This window comes from Heptranchias perlo, chromosome 1 (genome assembly GCF_035084215.1).
Source record: "Heptranchias perlo isolate sHepPer1 chromosome 1, sHepPer1.hap1, whole genome shotgun sequence".
NCBI classification, from domain to species: Eukaryota; Metazoa; Chordata; class Chondrichthyes; order Hexanchiformes; family Hexanchidae; genus Heptranchias; species Heptranchias perlo.
In genome coordinates, this window is record NC_090325.1 from 11928859 (window position 1) to 11949752 (window position 20894).

At 42.3% G+C, this 20894-nt stretch overlaps 1 protein-coding gene across 1 annotated transcript in view; it reads left to right on the top strand.

Moving 5' to 3' along the window:
- Positions 1-8922: 8922 nt before the first annotated feature.
- LOC137316822 (putative pre-mRNA-splicing factor ATP-dependent RNA helicase DHX32) overlaps positions 8923-20894 on the top strand; it is a 112018-nt gene continuing 100046 nt past the window's right edge. Inside the window, exons 1-2 of the mRNA XM_067980695.1 lie at positions 8923-9424; positions 14749-15111. Of these exons, the coding sequence (XP_067836796.1) occupies positions 14797-15111 (315 nt within the window). The 5' untranslated portion in view covers positions 8923-9424; positions 14749-14796. The remainder of the gene's footprint in view (positions 9425-14748; positions 15112-20894) is intronic.

Genomic DNA, 20894 nt, shown 5'->3' on the forward strand with positions numbered 1-20894 from the left:
CTGCAGCTATACAAAACCCTGGTTAGACCGCACCTGGAGTACTGTGAGCAGTTCTGGGCACCGCACCTTCGGAAGGACATATTGGCCCTGGAGGGAGTGCAGCGTAGGTTTACTAGAATGATACCCAGACTTCAAGGGTTAAGTTACGAGGAGAGATTACACAAATTGGGGTTGTATTCTCTGGAGTTTAGAAGGTTAAGGGGTGATCTGATCGAAGTTTATAAGATATTAAGGGGAACGGATAGGGTGGATAGAGAGAAACTATTTCTGCTGGTTGGAGATTCTAGGAGTAGGGGGCACAGTCTAAAAATTAGAGCCAGACCTTTCAGGAGTGAGATTAGAAAACATTTCTACACACAAAGGGTGGTAGAAGTTTGGAACTCTCTTCCACAAACGGCAATTGATACTAGCTCAATTGCTAAATTTAAATGTGAGATAGATAGCTTTTTGGCAACCAAAGGTATTAAGGGATATGGGCCAAAGGCAGGTATATGGAGCTAGATCACAGATCAGCCATGATCTTATCAAATGGCGGAGCAGGCACAAGGGGCTGAATGGCCTACTCCTGTTCCTATGTTCCTAGGTTGATGACCGAATATTAACTCTGTTTCTCTATCTACAGATGCTGCCTGACCTACTGATTGTTTCTAGCATTTTCTGGTTTTACTACAGAAGTGTGTCTCTGGTATTGAGGGAAAACCCCTGCTTTGCTTCTCTCCCTTAACTTCAGTTGACCACTTGCTAACCAAACAGTATTAAAACAATGCTGCACAATTTCTCATTATATCATAGTATCATAGTAGGTACAGCACAGAAAGAGGCCATTTGGCCCATTGTGCCTGTGCCCTTTGAAAGAGCCATCCAATTTGTCCCACTTCCCTGCTCTTTCCCCATAGCCCTGTAAATTTTTTCCCTTCAACTATTTACCTAATTCCCTTTTGAAATTTACTACTGAAGCTGCTTCCACCTTCAGGAAATGCATTCCAGATCATTACAACTTGCTACGTAAAAAAATGTTTCCTCATGTCGCCTCTGGCTCTTTTGTCAATCACTTTAAATCTGTGTCCTCTGGTTACCGACCCTTCTACCACTGGAAACAGTTTCTTTATTTAAGAACATAAGAAATAGGAGCAGGAGTCAGTCACGCGGCCACTCGAGCCTGCTCCGCCATTCAATCAGATCATGTCTGATCTTCGACCTCAACTCCACTTTCCTGCCCGATCCCCGTATCCCTGATTCCCCTAGAGTCCAAAAATCTATCGATCTCAGTCTTGAATATATTTAACGACTCAGCATCCACTCTATCAAAACTGTTTACTCTATCAAAACCGTTCATGATTTTGAACACCTCTATCAAATCTCCTCTTAACTTTCTCTGTTCTAAGGAGAACAACCCCAGCTTCTCCAGTCTCTCCACATAACTGAAGTCCCTCAACCCTGGTACCATTCTAGTAAATCTCTTCTGCACCGTCTCTAAGGCCTTGACATCCTTCTTAAAGTGTGGTGCCCAGAATTGGACACAATACTCCAGCTGAGGCCTAACCAGTGATTTATAAAGGTATGGAGTAACTTTCTTGCTTTTATACTCTTTGCCTCTATTAATAAAGCCCAGAATCCCTTATGCATTTTTAACAGCCTTCTCAATTTGCCCTGCCACCTTCAAAGATTTGTGTGTGTGCACCCCCAGGTCTCTCTGTCCCTGCACCCCCGTTAAAATTGTACCGTTTAGTTTATATTGCCTCTCCTCATTCTTCCTACCAAAATGTATCACTTCACACTTCTCTGCGTTAAATTTCATCTGCCAAGTGTCTGCCCATTCCATCAGTCTGCCTATGCCTTCCTGAAGTCTGTTACTATCCTCCACATTGTTTATTACATTCCCAAGTTTTGTGTCATCTGCAAACTTCAAAGTTTGCAGATGACACAAAGTCCAGGTCAAAATACATATTTATTTTTTAAAAATGGACAGAAGCTTGCTTTAACTTTGGTTTGTAAATACAGAGACGTGGTATTTACTCTTTTAACTTCAGTTACTCATGCATTGATGGTATCTAATCAAAGCTGCGCAAATTTCTGTCTAGTATTTAAAAAAAATGTTGGTCCTTCCCTTTCACACTAATGAGCAAACACAAGACAGGAGGGTTGTTTTTATTTTATTTCAAAATATACTTTATTTCATAGAATTTTAAGATACACACAGTTCAATGTAAATATCACAATTTCAAACCAGTACAATTCAAACCAGTACAAACCAGGACAGGGGAATGTCAATGGATGTTATTTATATGGACTTCCAGAAGGCATTTGATAAGGTCCCACATAAGAGACTGTTAGCTAAGTTAGAAGCCCATGGAATCAAGGGAAAAGTACGGACTTGGTTAGGAAGTTGGCTGAGTGAAAGGCGACAGAGAGTAGGGATAATGGGTGGGGACTCACATTGGCAGGAAGTGACTAGTGGAGTTCCGCAGGGATCTGTCTTGGGGCCTCAATTATTCACAATATTTATTAACGACTTCGGTGAAGGCATAGAAAGTCTCATATCTAAGTTTGCCGATGACACAAAGATTGATGGCATTGTAAGTAGTGCAGATGAAAACATAAAATTACAAAGGGATATTGATAGATTAGGTGAATGGGCAAAACTGTGGCAAATGGAATTCAATGTAGACAAATGTGAGGTCATCCACTTTGGATCAAAAAAGGATAGAACAGGGTACTTTCTAAATGGTAAAAAGTTAAAATCTGTGGATGTCCAAAGGGACTTAGGGGTTCAGGTACATAGATCATTGAAGTGTCATGAACAGGTGCAGAAAATAATCAATAAGGCTAATGGAATGCTGGCCTTTATATTTAGAGGACTAGAGTACAAGGGGGCAGAAGTTATGCTGCAGCTATACAAAACCCTGGTTAGACCGCACCTGGAGTACTGTGAGCAGTTCTGGGCACCGCACCTTCGGAAGGACATATTGGCCTTGGAGGGAGTGCAGCGTAGGTTTACGAGAATGATACCCGGACTTCAAGGGTTAAGTTACGAGGAGAGATTACACAAATTTGGATTGTATTCTCTGGAGTTTCAAAGGTTAAGGGGTGATCTGATCGAAGTTTATAAGATATTAAGGGGAACAGATAGGGTGGATAGAGAGAAACTATTTCCGCTGGTTGGGGATTCTAGGAGTCTAAAAATTAGAGCCAGACCCTTAAGGAGCGAGATTAGAAAACATTTCTACACACAAAGGGTGGTAGAAGTTTGGAACTCTCTTCCGCAAACGGCTATTGATACTAGCTCAATTGCTAAATTTAAATGTGAGATAGATAGCTTTTTGTCAACCAAAGGTATTAAGGGATATGGGCCAAAGGCGGGTATATGGAGTTAGATCACAGATCAGCCATGATCTTATCAAATGGCGGAGCAGGCACGAGGGGCTGAATGGCCTACTCCTGTTCCTATGTTCCTATGTTCCTATTACAGGTTGTATACAATGCGATCTCAATATTACAATTCAAACACAATATATCGCTTATGATTCATGGTGTACAATACAATACAAAGTGGCGTGGCTTTATAAGGTGGCCTTTCCCCATAGAGCCTTTGCGTAGGTCGCATCTTGCCTTAGTGCGTCCCGCAGTACGTACTCCTGGACCACTTGGTCATGGACAGCTCCTTCAGCTGGAAGACCAGCAGGTTTCGGGCAGACCAAAGGGTTGTTTGGCAGCCGATGCACGCTCCCTTTTAACTCACAGCAAATTATTTATTTTTAATCAGCAGATACGGACATCTTCCAGCCACCTCCCCTTTAACTCCAGCTGACTTTGTAGAAGGGTCTACATCCAAAGCATTAACCCGCCTTTTCTCTTTACAAATACTAGCAGAGCTGCCATGTGTTTACAGCATTTTACGTTTTTATTTCAGCATTTACGATTTTTTTCTTTTTATCTCATGCTTGTTGTCTCACATTTGTCCTCCACTCCCTTCTTTAACTCATAGCAGTCCTGATTTCACCTCGCAAACATATAATACATAGACACACACACATACACACATACCCTAAGAAACTGGAACAAGCTGGCATAGTCCCCAAAAAGTTGACAACTCAAGCACGACCGTGACTCGCGAAAACAAATAGTTTACACGGGCTTTGTCGTTTAACCTGTCGGCATATCCAATGTTCCTTCACTTGTATTGGAGGGTAAAAACATAATTACGTGAAAACCTGAAGGGAAATACAAATGTTGAAGGCAAAAACTTGGTGGTGTGTTTCTACAGAGTGCAGGCTTCTCTGTGAATTCTTGAGTTTTTACATTAATGGGTAATTTTAAGCACTTCTGCACTTCATAAATGAGATTTTTAATCTTAACAAAAAGTAAAAACAAAGTTACATTTGGATTTTCAACAGACTAACCAGAACAACACTCCCACAAGTTGTCTCACAGTCCCTCTCCCACATCCAAACAACTCCCCTCACTACATAGTTTACAGAGGCACCCTACCCTCTTTGGACCCAGTCCAATGAGATACTTTACCCATCCAACTCCCCAAGCAACTCCCCACCCTTTGACAGTCACTCTTTTCTCCTCCAGCCCGTCCAGTTCACACTGGCAGTCTTCACCATTTCACTCACCAATTCAACCTGGCACTCTTCTCTCCTTCCAACCCAGTTCAAGCTGATACTCTTCTTCCACTCCAGCAGTTCAAGATGGTGCTCTTCCCGTTCTCTATAGTTCATGTTGGTGCTCTCCCACCGCCCCCCCCCCACCCCACTCTCCCACCAATTCATGCTTGTAATCCCACACCCCATTCACTTTCAGTTAATGCTGGCACTTTCCTTCCTTCCCCACGCAAAAGCCCCACTCCCAGTTTCCACCTTTTTTTCCCCAAAGCCCCACTCCCGGATTCCATCTTCTTTCCCCCAAAGCCCCACTCCCAGTTTCCACCTTCTTTCCTCCAAAGCCCCACTCCCAGTTTCCACCTTCTTTCCTCCAAAGCCCCACTCCCAGTTTCCACCTTCTTTCCTCCAAAGCCCCACTCCCAGTTTCCACCTTCTTTCCCCCGTAGCCCCACTCCCAGGTTCCACCTTCTTTCCCTCAAAGCCCCACACTCAGATTCCACCTTCTTTCCCCCAAAGGCCCACTCCCAGATTCCACCTTCTTTCCCCCAAAGCCCCACTCCCAGATTCCACCTTCTTTCCCCCAAAGCCCCATTCTCAGATTCCACCTTTTTTCCCCCAAAGCCCTACACTCAGATTCCAACTTCTTTCACCCAAAGGCCCACTCCTAGATTCTTCTTACCCCCAAAACCCCACACCCAGATTCCACCTTCCTTCCCCCAAAGTACCACTTCCAGATTTCACTCTTTTTCCCCTAAAGCACCAAATGAAGCTCCTGCTCTTTGACTACCATCCATTTTCCCCTCCCTCATTGCCATCTGTTTATCCAGGTCCCTCTCCCTTTTCATTGCCATCCATCCACATGTCAACTTGACTCAGTTGGTAGCACTCTCATCTTTGATTTAGAAGGTTGTGTGTTTAAGTCCCATTATTAACTTGAGCACATAATCAGTGCAGCATGGATGGAGTACTGCATTGGCAGAGCTGCCATTCTTTGGATGAAACATTAAACTAAGGCCCTGTCTGCTGCTCAGATAACAGTAGTTGAGAAAGAGCTGGAGGTTTTCCCAGTGTAACATTCCTCCCTTACCCAATACCAACAAAAACAGATTAATAGTTTATTCATTCATTTTCTGTTTATGTTCTTGCAAGGGTTTTCATCAACAGCATGCAGAGCATGAAGTCCCTGCCACTAGTGTTGGGACCAGTGCTGAGAGGACCAAGTGCAGTGCAATAAAGTAAGAAAGAACTTGCATTTACATAGTGCCTTTCACAACCTCAGGACGTGCCAAAGCGTTTTACAGCCAATGAAGCACTTTTGAAGTGTAGCCACTGTTGTGATGTAGGAAACATGGCAGTCAATTTGCACACAGCAAGATCCCACAAATAGCAATGTGATAATGACTAGATAATTTGTTTTAGTGATGTTGGTTGAGTGATAAATATTGCCAGGACACTCCCCTGCTCTTCTTCAAAATAGTGCCATGGGATCCTTTACATCAACTGAGAGGGCAGAATGGGTCCAGGGAAGGGAGCGAGGGATCTGATCTGTCCTGTTTATGGTCAGCTAACACTGACCTGGCCTTTAAATTGGTATAATTCTGAAATGCTGACAATTGTCAAGTATGCACACACATAGAAAGGTTATGGAATCATAGAAAGGTTTCAGCATGGAAGGAGGCCATTCGGCCCATCGAGTCCGTGCCAGCTCTATGCAAGAGCAATCTAGCTAGTCCCACTGCCCTGCCCTATCCCCATAGCCCTGCAATTTTGTTTTCCTTTCAAGCACTTATCCAGTTCCCTTTTGAAGGCCATGATTGAATCTGCCTCCACCACCTCCTCGGGCAGTGCATTCCAGATCCTAACCGCTTGCGATGTAAAAAAGTTTTTCCTCATGTCACCTTTGGTTCTTTTGCCAATCACCTTAAATCTATGTCCTCTGGTTCTTGACCCTTCCGCTAATGGGAACAGTTTCTCTCTATCTACTCTGTCTGGACCCTTCAAGATTTTAAATACCTCTATCAAATCTCCTCCCAACCTTCTCTGTTCCAAGGAGAACAACCCCAGCTTCTCCAGTCTATCCACGTAACTGAAGTCCCTCATCCCTGGAATCATTCTAGTAAATCTCTTCTGCACCCTCTTTAAGGCCTTCACATCTTTCCGAAAGTGCGGTGCCCGGAATTGGACACAATACTCCAGTTGTGGTCGAACCAGTGTTTTATAAAGGTTCATCATGACTTCCTTGATTTTGTACTCTCTGCCTCTATACATCTGGAACTATAGAAGTTTACAGCACAGAAGGAGACAGTGCTGTGCATTGTGTTTATGCCGCCTCTTTGCAAGAGCAATCCAGAACCAATCCCATTATCCTCCTCTGTCCCCATATCCCTGTATCTTCCTTTGCTTTAAATACTTACCCACTTTTCTCTTAAAATTGCAATGGTCTCTGCCTCAACCACTCCGTGTAGGAAAGCATTCCATGCTCCAAAAACCCACTGCATAAAAGAGAGAGAGAAAGTGAGAGAGAGACAGCCTCTTCAGTCTCCTCTCCTTTAACCTGACACATGGACAGAGAGAGACCCACTGGTCTCCAGTCCCCTCCCCTTTAACCTGATTTTCTATCGGCATAAAGGCAAAGAGAAAGAGACATAGGCTCACACTAATCCTTTCTTTCAGTCCCTTCTCCTTTAACTCAACTTCCTGTCGGCGTACAGGCACAGAGAGAGAGAGGGGCTCACACTGACCTCTTCTTCAATCCCCTCCCTTTTAACCATTTCCTGCTCACAGACAGACAGACAGACACACACAATATTCAGTCCCCTGCCCTTTAACCTGATTTCCTATTGGCATACAGGCACAGAGAGGGAGAGATAGGCACACATTGACCCTTTCTCCAATCTGCTCCCCTTTAAACTGATTCCCTGTACACAGAGGTGCAGACACACCCTATCCTCTGGCCAAGGTGGCCATCCACAGGTCCAGGTTGGACGTGGCCCGTGTTTATGGTCGCTCCGGCAGCCTGCTTCTCTTCCATGGCCTTGTCCGCGTCCAGGTGGCCCTGGAGAGGGAGCATTCGGTGTCTGCTGGTACACTTGAGGCCTTCCGTGACCTGGAGCACCGCAGGGACTGGAGGGCATAGTGGACACGGATGACAACATTATTATTTAATTTAATAAGTTTCCCTTGGGTTACATCAAGTTACACTGAAGCTACAGCACAGAAACAGACAATTCGGCCCACCTGGTCTGTGTCAGTGTTTATGCTTCACACGAGCCTCCTCCCACCCTACTTCATCGAACCCTATCAGGATACCCTTCCATTCCTTTCTCCCTCATGTCTTTATCCAGCTTCTCCTTAAATGAATCTATGCTATTTGCCTCAACTACTGCTTGTGGTAGCGAGTTCCACATTCTTACTACTCTTTGGGTGAAGAAGTGTCTCCTGAATTCCCTATTGGATTTATTAGCAACTATTTTGTATTTATGACCTCTAGTTTTGGACTGCCCCACAAGTGGAAACATTTTCTCCACATCTACCCTATCAAACCCTTCTATTATCTTAAAGGCCTCTACCTGGTCACCCCACAGCCTTCTCTTTTCTAGAGAAAAAAGCCCCAGCCTGTTCAGCCTTTCAGTATATCCTTTCAGTTCTGGTATTATCCTTGTGAACCTTTTTTTTTTGCACCTTCTCCAATGCATCTATATGCTTTTTTATAATAATGAGACCAGAACTGTACGCAATACACACCAAATGTGGTCTGACCAAGGTTCTATGCAAGTTTGAGGTAACTTCTTTGCTTTTCAATTCTATCCCCCTGGAAATGAATCCTTTTTTATGATTTGGGTTTCTATTAGTTGTGTCCCTCTAAAAATAGTGAACAATTTTACAACACCAAGTTATAGTCCAGCAATTTTATTTTAAATTCACAAGCTTTCGGAGATTTTCTCCTTCCTCAGGCAAATGTTTCAAGATCTTGAAACATTTGCCTGAGGAAGGAGAAAATCTCCGAAAGCTTGTGAATTTAAAATAAAATTGCTGGACTATAACTTGGTGTTGTAAAATTGTTTACAATTGTCAACCCCAGTCCATCACCGGCATCTCCACATCATAAAAATAGTGACACTTTTGTTCGATTTGTTTTTTGGTTTGATGAGGCTGGGGCCAACCCCAGCGTCTCCTTGTGGGGTTTTTTTCTCGAGAAAAGGCACGCACCATCATCCAGTGCCCCTCCCCTTTAACCCCGATTTCCTGTCGGCCCACAGGCACTTGTGCGCAGGGTCCGGCCCTCCAGCTGCCCTTCCCCTTTAATTCCAGCTGGCGCGGTCAACATGGCGTCTCTGGCGCCGCTCGAGTTTCGGCAGTTTATTTGGACGAAGTTTAAATAAATATAATAATTAATTTTAAAAACAAATACCGACAAGAAAGTTAACACAAAACGGACGGGATCGTGAGGGGCGGGGAGCGGGACCGAGAGAGCTTGACAACCCCCTCTGAGGAGGAGACCCCGCAGACCCGGAGAGAGAGAGAAAATAAATAAATAAATAAATAAATCCGGGGGATAAATATAAATAATTATTAATTATCATTATAATATTTCTGAGGGATTTAATCCGGTTCAGGTGGAAAATAATCGGGGCTAAGGGGGTTAAAGTGCACGGGGGAGGGGAGCGAACCTCAGACTGAGGATCCTTAAATAATAATATTTAATAATCAGTATAAGCTATTTCAATTTAAGAATCAATTTACATTTTTAAAACGTCAACCACAGCGAGAGAGGGGGAAATAATCACCCAGGAGATTCCCTTGAGAGACAGGACCAGGTGAGTCTGTTGCCTGGCAGATTTTTATATATTATTATTTAAAGAAAGGTGGGGTTTGTTTTTTTTGCTGTGATTTTCTTTAATAATTCATCAATAGATAATTTTTTAGAGTAAAGGAGGGCTAGGAATGATAATTCATTTTATGTCACCAGGTCTCTGGGTGAGGATTAACCAAGGGGGAGGGTGAAAAGAAATGAAAAGAAAGAACTTGCATTTGGTTAGCGTCTTTCACCACCTCAGGATGTCCCAAAGTGCTTTACAGCCAATCAAGTACTTTTTTGAAATGTAGTCACTGTTGTAATGTCGGAAACGCGGCAGCCAATTTGCGCACACCAAGATCCCACAAACAACAATGTGGTCATGACCAGATAATCCGTTCTAGTGGTGTTGGTTGAGGGATAAATATTGGCCTAAACACCGGCGGAGAACTCCACTGCTCTTCTTCGAAATAGTGCTCGGGGATCTTTTACGTCCACCCGAGAGGGCAGACGGGGCCTCAGTTTAACGTCTCATCCAAACGACAACACCTCCGACAGTGCCGCGCTCCCTCAGTGCTGCACTGGGAGTGTCGACTTGGATTTTGTGCTTAAGTCTCAGGTTTTGGGGGAGTTTATTTGAAATATGAACCTGCCCTGAGCGTGAAGAGTAGTGATTTAATATTCCTTTTGATTAGAGAATTTAAAAGGGGGAAACAATGGGTGTTCTGAACATCAAGAGGCCCCTTGATCTGGGTGACCCTGGAGGTGGGGAGGGTGGCTTGGGAAATATATGTTTAAATAAAATCACCCTGTGCATGAAGGGTCTGCAAAAGTAATATTTAATAATTTATAAGGGAATTTAGAAGGAGCAAAAATAAGTTTTATTGTATTGGAGGTCTCTGTGTCAATGGAATCATAGAATCTTACAGCACAGAAGGAGGCCACGCGGCCCATCATGCCTGTGAAAGAGCTATCCAATTAGTCCCACTCCTCCTGCTCTTTCCCCATAGCCCTGCAAGTTTTTCCATTTCAAGCATATATCCAATTCTCTTTTGAAAGTTACTATTGAACCTGCTTCCACCACCCTTTCAGACAGTACATTCCAGATCATAACAACTCGCTGCGTAAAATAATTTCTCCTCATATTCCCCTTGGCTCTTTTGCCAACTATCTTAAATAGCTGACTGGTTTGAAAGTATATCCTTTGCAGGAAGCTTGCAGCCAGTATATAATCTAATAAAATTCAATATAATAAAATATAGTAATCATCATGGGGAATTGAAGTTTTTTTTTAATAAAAAATGTCCCTCTCAGGATGTTTTTTCCCCACAGAACAGTGGACGTGATGAACAGGCTCCCAGATGAAGGAGTTGATTTGGAGTCCGTTTTATAAAGGAGCTGGATTGAAAATTGTTGATAGGTGGGATTGAGAGCTATTGGGATATTTTCAGGAAATGTAGGCAGAGAACCATGGGGTAGATTTTAACTTTCACTGTCTGGTGGAAAACTGGCGATAGTAGATCGGGAGCCCTTTATACACGCCGCATCGATTCTTCTTTCCTTTGAAGTCAGTGGAAAGGAAAATCCAGCGGGGTATATAACGGGCGGCCGATTCGCTACTGCCAGTTTTCCGCCGGTGCCGAAAATTAAAATCTACCCCATGGGTGTTAAAGTAGGGGATCAATAAGATGTGAGGGTTGTCCATGATAGAACCATCTAACGTGGACTATGGATGGAATGGGCTCAATGGGTTGAATGGCTTTTTCTTGCTTCAGACTGCATGTTCTTATGCTGTATACCTTTGGGAACCCTGTGTCACATAGTCCTTTACGAGGGACAGTGTGTTCAAGAAAATGTGTTTTTTTTGCCAAACTAGCAATGGAAGGTTAGCCAGTGCAGTGCATGATGCAATGGTATAAATTTTGTTGCAGACTCTCTCATTGGGTCACATTGTGACGGGTGATGCAAGGCTATTCCTACCAAACAGCCCCCCCCCCCCAAAATCAAAGTTTGTCAAAAGCTGTTTTCTTTTTATCTGTGGCAGTTGTGCAGCTTTATTTAAATGTTCTGGCAACGTAAAAAGATCTGGGTGGTATGAAATGTATTTTGGGAATAAATGGTGAACTTTTTGTTTTAAAAATGATGCTAAATACAATTGAATGTATTTTTCTTTTAATGATTGTGATGCAATGTTGTCACTAGGATTTCAGTAAAATGTAACGGTGAATATGTAATAGGGGGTACGGTATAGTGGTTATGTTACTGGACTAGTAAACCAGAGGCCTGGACTAATAATCCGGAGACATGAGTTTGAATCCCTCCACAGCAACTGGGGAATTTAAATTCAATTAATTAAATAAAAATCTGGAGTCAGTAATGGTGACCATGAAACTACCAGATTGTCGTAAAAACCCATCTAGTTCACTAACGCCCTTTAGGGAAGGAAACCTGCCGTCCTTGCCCGGTCTGGCCGAGATGTGACTCCAGACCCATAGCAATGTGGTTGATTCTTAACTGCTCTCTGAAATGGCCTAACAAGCCACTCAATTGTTCAAGGAGGCGACTCACCACCACCTTCTCAAGGGCAATTAGGGATGGGTAATAAATGCTGGCCTTGCCCGCGACGCCCATATCCCATGAATGAATTTAAAACAAAGTGAAAAACATCCAGCTGTCCAATTATGGATTGCGTAGGGTTGTGACTGGAGAAAGTACTTTGAGCTTTATTGGAATATAAAATAAGTCAGAGACTTCTGAGAAAGGACGTTTGGCTAAAAAAAACTTTCCATTATATAGCACCTTATCATGCCTAAAAGGGCTTACAATGAATTACTCTTGTATTGTAAAATATTGCACCATACTACGTTCCAAAATGTACCTCAAAATTAAAAGCATTGACTGCAGGATAAACTTGGATTTGGAGAATTGTAATGATTATGTTAGTTTCTTCCCCTACCAATATGGCTGACTTAAATGAGACCGCAGTGTGATCTTGGGTTGTGAAGAGTGAGATGACGTGTGCTGGGAACTGTTGCATTGTTCTTACTTCTGCACTTGCGATAGAAGTTCCAAAAGTATTTTAAACGTGGTAAAATAGTATATGTCCTGGCCATTACTGAGCTATGATAAATATGTCCACAAGTGTTACTGACAGTGACTTTGTCTGCCAATTATCTGGTTAGCCTCACTCCTGGAGAGATTTATCATTAACACACTCTGGGCTACAAGCTATTCTCTAATTGTCTAGCATATCTAAATAACTTGGACCTCCATCACTAAATCTGGTCATTTATCACATTGCTGTTTGTGAGTTCTTGCTGTGTACAAATTAGCTGTCACGTTTCCTACATTACAACAGTGACTACACTTCAAAAGTACTTCTTTGGCTATGGAACGTTTTGGGACATCCTGAAAGGCGCTATATAAAGTTCTTTTTGTACTATAGAAGTGCAGTTAGGTAGATCATATTTTATTTCCTAAAGACTGTGTTCTGGTATAGAAGAATGAAAAGTCTCCAGGGCCCATAAAGAACACTTGCGTAGATTTATTATGTTCATTTATTATATTAATGTAGATCATTTCCCCTTCGCACTGCTAACTTTGCCGCTCTTAGCATTGGATCTGCTGTGTACTATTGCACTAGTCTGGCCTCTTCCACTTGTCACTCTCGGCTACTTTCCTCAGGCGATGCTCTTTGATTGGGACAGGTGGGAATTCCATCTGCACTATGGCAGCAACCATGTAGCACTTGGTGCTAAGACAGATGAGAAAAGGGAGATTCTATCCTCAAGTTCAAAATGGCTGGTACATTTTTCCCAGACGTGCACCTGTTTCTGTCGGGTAACATGCAAAAATGATGGTTCCTATTCATTGCTGAATATTGTGTAGCATTAGAAAAATGTACTGTACAGGTGGACAGAATTTTGCTTTAATCACAGTATTCGAGTGGTATAAATTGTACCTTTGATATAGCACTTGTTATTTTTAAATAAGGCCAGAGGAAATCATCACTGAAATATCTTTTAATGACTACATGTGTAACTAAGATTATTAATTATAAGTCCACTTAGTATTTCTGGGTTGCATCTGAGAGTTCTTACATTCAAGGTACCATGCTTTTTAAATGATTTACCACATGGGTAATGTTTGTTTACAAAACATGTTTATCACCAGACTGCCATTATCGTATTCCTGCAATTAGTTTCTCCTCACCAGTGCCCTGACAAATCTTTTCATAAGATCACTGGAGTGTGTAAAACTGAGAAAAAGCCCTTGCATCTGGTGATCCCAAAGTTAACAGTACTGCACGGTGCTCCATTTCTTATAATCCTCAATTGTCTATTTATCTAAAAAAAACTATCTGGGACCCTCTTGATTTTTAAACATTATCCGCCTCCACACATTTATTATCTTTCGTTTGAAGTTGTTCAATTTAAACTGCTTGTTCATCTCTCTCATCTGAGCTTAAGTCCAAGCTTCCACACATTTGAATAGTGGACGCACTGTACTGTAATACTGAATAATGAAAGAGCAGGATGCGCAGCTCATTAATGGAATGAATGGTCTTCTCTGACTGCTGGCTACAAGGGTCCTATATGAAATGAGATTGAGCAGCCTCAATCGAGTTGCTAGTGGGCATAGCCTGACAGTGCAAAACTACCCGAAATCACCCATCGTGTTCGATAAATTGATGTTCTCACTGAGATGTCACAGGATGGCTGATGTGGGAAACAAAAACACGTGACCTGACAGTGCTGCAGCTTGATCTGACTCCACACTTCTATTTGTTCTAGACTTGATGCTGTTTTTGATGCTTTCTGCTGTGATTAGCTGTTGATTATGTAAGTTACGTTGCAGCTTTATATGCTACAGTTGGCAGATTTCATCCTGGGAAATATTTCTATATTTTTATAAAAATGTAAGCATTTGCTATCAGCTCTGAGGTCCTAAACTCTGAAATGTGGCAGCAAACCTGATTCAGATTGCCTGCTATGGTAACGTCTACTGCACAACTCTGGATTTTATATAGTAAAATTATTTGACTTTATGTAGTGCCATAATAAATTCTGAGCCATTACTGCATTATGCCTGGCTGAGAGAGCAGGTGGGCAACTTGCTAATACCACTGTATAAAGATCTGCTAGGGGCGTATCAGAGCAACTTCTGAGTAACCCTCTTTTTGCTGCTTTCTCTTGTGGAATATACCCAGCCTATACTTGTCGCAGTTGAGGTTAGGAAACTAAGTGTGAGCTCTAGCTGTATCACTACATGGCGCAGGATATTAGCGCAGTTATATGCTGTGCCTCTCCTGCTGTCTTTAATTTCTGATCTCTCATTTCTTTGCAGCATGTAGCTTTGAAGACAGCACTTGGATTGTAAAGTTGACTTAGCAAAATGGACAGTGACAGGATGGATAGCGAGGCCGATGCCAGTGGGCCAGCTGACGACTCTATCTCGGTCTCCTCCTTAAAGCTGAATGGCTTTCACTCGGAGTTAGATGATGATGAAGACGAGGGCTTGAACTGTGAAGGCAGTGATCTGGAAGTCAATCCTTTCGACGGGCTGCCTTTTTCCTCACGGTACTACGAGCTACTAAAACAGAGAAAAGCTCTGCCAGTCTGGAGTGTCAAGTTCCACTTCATGGAAAGCCTTGTCAACAATAATGTGGTACTGGTTTCTGGCAAACTGGGATGTGGCAAAAGTACTCAGGTCGGTGCTATACTGGGGGTTTTATTTTTAAAATGGGCAACTTATTAAAACAGAATCAATGAGTTAAACATTCATAATTTTATTCTTAATTGCAAGAATGTGACTCATGGATTAACACAACGTACGCACTCGATTTATTCCACCTCCTCCCCTCATGATATGCATATAACTAGCCAGTTCATAATCTGATAGTTGCGGTCTTCTATCCTACAGAGGTCAAAAGGTCATTAACTGAAGTGTTTGTTCTTGCACTTTCTTCTCTTTTTCTCTCTTCTGTTCTAACGACTGTTCTTTAGACTGTTAAAGACAGTCAGCAGGAGTGGTACAGCACATAACAGCACTAATATCCTCTCTACTGTCTTCTCGAACTGAGCTACACTTGAAGGCAGTGCTTTTTGCTGGCATGCAGTTCCACCAGCTCTGGCAGCCCTCCAGTACTTTGTCCAAATGGTCGTCATTGTTTCTGAGTCAAGGCAGTGAGCTGGTTATTCAACCATGCCTGAACGTCCTGTGTCACCATATGCACAATTTCTAGACCGAGTCACTGCATAATGGTTAGGAGCAGGAATCCTGGCTGATCTATCTTTCCTAGTCGAGGCCTGTGATAAATCAATTTGCTGTCTTGGCTGAGACCAGCTAACTCAGCAGAGACTGGGGACTGAACTTGCCGTTTCCTGGCTTTTGTAACTTAATACCTACCAGCGACCAGCACATAATCTAGGCTGACACTCCCAGTGCAGTACTGAGGGAATGCTGCACAGTCAGAGGTGCCGTCTATCAGCTTGAGATCTTAAACCAAGGCCTCATTTGCCCACTCAGGTGGATGTAAAAGATCCCATGGCACTATTTGAAGAAGAGCAGGAGAATTGTCCCAGTGTTCTGGCCAATATATATCCCTCAACTAACATCACTAAAAACAGATAATTTATCTCATTGTGTTTGTGGGAGCACTTCTTTTCTTCATGGGAAACTTTTATGCCCACCCGAGAGGGTTTAACATCTCATCTGAATGACGACACCTCTGACAGGGCCGAGCGCCCTCAGTACTGCACTATAGTTTCAGCCCAAATTTGGTGCTCAAATCTCTGGGGGAGCAGACTTGCTCGACTTCTCAGTGACTCAAATGTTTCAGTTTTGTGCGCATTAGCCGCAATGAAGCATGTGTTTTTAACTCAGTGAATTTTTGTGCTCATTAAAGTGAGGGATGTCCAAACTGGAGAATAGAACAACAATAACTTGCATTTCCATGTTCATTGTGTATAAAGAGACATCCTGGTTGTTTTACAGGTTGATGGATAGCGAGTGAATGCTAAATGGGACTGGGGTGAGGATGTTGGAGGGGACAAAAGTACAGTAAAAGAGGAGTTTTAATGAATTTTTGATGGCAGGGAGAGAGGTGGCAAGGCAGAGAACGCTTTCCACTTTTGACAGCCAGTGTCCAGCATTCCTGGATCTACACTACAGAGAGATGCCAAGTAAATATGCCTCTAGTCTGTCCTACCATTGTGCCTCAAGCCCCAGCCTGGAGCATCTCCTGCTATATGACTGAACTCTTCAGTTTCTCACATCAGCAATCCTTATGATGTCTCTCTCATGAAATTGTTAACTTGTACAAAATCATGGGCAATTTTGTGCTGTAAACTTGCACCCACTAGGAACTGTATTAGGAATGTCCACTATTATTTTGTTTTCAGACTCGCCTCTGGGATGAAAGTTTCCTCTCTCTCTCAAGTTTAAAAATAGATAATGCTGGAAATACGCAGTAGATCTGTCAGCATCTGAAAAACGACAGGTTAATATTTCAGGTAGAGACCATTTGTGAGAGCTTGAAAGGAAAGTTAGACAAACTCAGTTATAGGACAGAACAAGAAAAAAATTGACTGGGGCAAATAGTCATTGGTCAGTTTGTCTTTGCAATGCTTTTTCACTGCCAAAAGTGGAAAGCATTCTTTGCCTTGCCACTTCACTCCCTGCCTTCAAATATTCATTAAAACTCCTCTTTTACTGTACTTTTATCCCCTCCAACATCCTCACCCCTGTCCCATTTAGCATTCACGCGCTAACCGCCAACCTGTAAAACAACCAGGATGTCTCATTTTATACGTAATGGACATGGAAATGCAAGTTATTGCTGTTGTTCTATTCTCCAGTTTGGACATCCCTCACTTTAATGAGCACAAAAATTCACTGAGTTAAAAACGTATGCCTCATTGTGGCTAATGCGCATGAAATTGAAACATTTGAGTCACTGAGAAGTCGAGCAAGTCTTTATATTTCATTCAGCACTTTCAACCTTTCCCATTTAAACAAAAATCTTTTCCTAGATAATCCTGTTGACAATTCCTCTTTGTACTAGTAGTTAGCATATCTGACCAGTGACCTTACCCTGTTGATCTCTTCCTTCCCTTGATTAGAGTCTCGCATGCTTTCCCTTTCCAGTTTAGATGAACGGTCTCAATCCAATTTTAACCTATCTTCTCTTTATTTTCCTGCAGTGTACATCATTTTCTATTTTTATTTTAGGTTCTCAGTATTAGTTTTTTAATATTTCATTGCATCAGGCTGTGCTAGATTCAGAGATGATGGGACTATATGTTGAGCTATGTTCTGCCTAGTTGCCAAGGGAAAACACATTTCAGGATGTACAATATAGTTGCCAATTTTTTTTTCTCTCCAATAGCTTTCTCATCACCCCCCTCATGGAGTATATGACAAATGCATCTTTATTTGATGTATAGCAACCAAAAATTGAGCTGTGTTTGTTAAATTATTTGTAATAATTTTTTATAGGTGTGGTTAGAGCTCGAGTGAGACTAGCCTGCCAAGATAAGTAATGCATGGAAGGCTGCACATATTTTAAGAAAGACCAATTTGAATTGATTCCAATGTGGAGACGGACAGCGTGAGATCAAAGAGTCATTGTAAATGGGAAATGCTGAAAGTGTGAACTTACTGTTGACTATTGTTAATCTAATCAATTAATTTATAATTCATATGAATGGCTCATAGAAAAAACATAAATGCTATTTCCATCAGTAACAGGTCTAGACGACTGAAGGCATGATCACCAATGGAGGGGCGAAGGGAGGGAGGATGCCCAAGAAGCCAGCCTTAGAGAAATGGAGAGTTGTGGAGCAGTTGTAGGGCTGAAAGAGTTTATAGAAATGGGGATGGGCAAGGTCATGAAGAGATTTAAACAAAAATGAAAATTTTAAATTGAAGGACTAGGGGACAAGGAGCTAATGTAGGTCAGCAGAGACAGGGGTGATATTATAATGGAACCTTGTGCTGAATAGGATACCGGCAGCTGAAATTTACAGAGTGGAAGGCAAGCCTAAAGACCATTGGAATAGTTGAGTCTGGAGCTGACAGAGGCATGAATGAGAGTTTCATTGGCAGATGGGTTGAGGTAAGGGCGGTGGTGGGCGAAGTTATGGAGGTGGAAGTAGGCAGTCTTTGTGATGCAGAGGACATGGGGTGAGATGCCCAGCTTGGTCAGATAGGAGGTCAAGATTGTGAACAGTCTGGTTCAACCGAAGACAGTTGTCAGCGAGGAGGGTGGAATTGCTGGTGAGGAGTCTGTGGCAGGAGTTGACGATGATAGTCTCAGTCTTCCCACTGTTTAACTTGCAGATCATCCATAATTGGATATTGAACAATCAGTCTGACAGCACAGAGGGGGTCAAGACAGGTGGTAGAGAGACAGAGCTGTGTGTCGTTAGCGTACATGTGGAAGCTGACCCCATATCTGCGGATGATGTCGCCAAGGGGCAGCATATAGATTAGGAAGAGGAGGAGGCCTAGGATAGATCCTTGGGGGACTCTAGATAACAATGTGGGGACAGGGATAAACCATTACTGGAGATGCTGTAACTATGATCATATAGGTAAGAGTGGAGCCAAGCAAGGGGTACTCCCACTAAGCTACACAATGGAGGAAAGGTTTTGGAGGAGGATGGTGTGGTTGAGGGGGTGACGCTCAAAATTTAGTTTGAAAGCTGCTAGTGGAAGACATCTTATGTGGGAATGACGATCCGGATTCTTTCCCCTCAGTCTGGTTCAGTAAAAACTGAGTCGAGTACATTTTAAAGTTCATCACAACTTTAATAGCAGGTCTTAGTCTGTAGCTTCAATTCAGATTCCTGAGAGAATCCAAACGATTCTAACAGAATAAGGAGACAAAGACAAAGACAAAAACTCATACTTTTATACAGATCGATAGGGGTTGGAACATCATTAACACAAGAGTCAACACCAATCATAAGCCGGGCACAGGTTGCCATGCGAGGTTACATTATTTCCGGCCAATCATAGATAATCATGTGCTGACCATGTTGCTGTTAGACATCAAAGGGGATACTTCCTCACCTTCCAACTTGGAATGTTCTTCCCTGTTCCTTCTGTTCCTTATCTCCCAACCTGGAATGTCTTTCAACTTTGGCTAAGCTCGTTACCTTATTGATCTGCCATAAACATGGAGACATTCAGACCAGTCCTTGAATCACATCAAAGACTCTACATTGATAAGACCATGCAAACCTGCTGACTACGCAAACATATGGCCCAGCAGGAGGCCAGGCCACCTGTACCAATCTCAGTTACTAACTAATTAACCCTTTCTAACCATTTTGCATTCTGCTTCTTTGCCACGTAGGCATCTTAATATTTTACCGAAAACTAACCACGTAGGGATTCTCAGGAACAGGCTTGAGGGGCTGAATGTCCTGTTTTTGTTCCTAAGTATCATGCAACTACAGTCTGCAAATCCATCTCAAGTTGAAAATGGTGTGCAAGGTAGCAAGGATATCTCTCTCTAGATGATATATATAAAAAATAGAACTTAAAGAAAAAGTTAGTGCTAGTACCAAAATAAACATCCCTTGCAATGATGGAGGAAAAGTTCTGTTTTCAGAGCAGTAGTATAAAGCACACTATTCTGGCCTGAATGTTGGTTCTTTTAATCTATTATTTGGTTGTGATGAGATATGCATTTTTTTCTACTGTTTTTTTAATTCATTCATCAGTAATGGGTTGAGTAATGCTGCTGTTATCAAACAGGAGAGGATTAAATGGCCTGTTTAATGCCCATACTGGATTTCAAAAAGATGGATTAAAGTTAACATTGTGGTTTTTATATAACACCTGGGACATAAATAGCAGAATTGAAGGAACATAGGAACAGGAGTAAGCCATTCAGCCCCTTGAGCCTGTTCCTGTTAGATCATGGCTGATCTGTGCTTCAACTCCCATTTCCTGTAAATGCTGTAAGTTTCTTGGAGTTAGGAAAACAATAGTCATTAGTTAACCTAATGGTAAAGTTCATTTGAAGCTGAGTCAATAACAATATTTAAGAAGGAATTAGATAAACTTTTGAAGAGGAAAAATATTAACAGGTAAAGGATAAGAACAGGGAACAAGAACAGCTTGACTTGGCTGCAGCTTTGTGCTTAAGCCGTGCCCACTTAGGTGCTTTAGATTTGTGTTTCAAGTAAGATGAGATGGGCCTTGCAGAGATTTTGAATCAGCACTAGCTCAGATTGTTGGTCACATAAGAACTTTAAACTGGTGATATTAAAATACAAAACGCAAAACTAAAAATCTGGATGTCTGAATGCTTATCTCTTTATTGGGAGAGGGAATGGAATGAACCTTTCCTGCATTTTACACCCCATGGCATGTCTGGGTTACAACATAGAATGAAGCGCTCTCTGCATTGCCTTAATGCTATACTTCAGTACAGCACCAGCTGCCCCAATGCATCATATGTGACACCAGTCATTCTT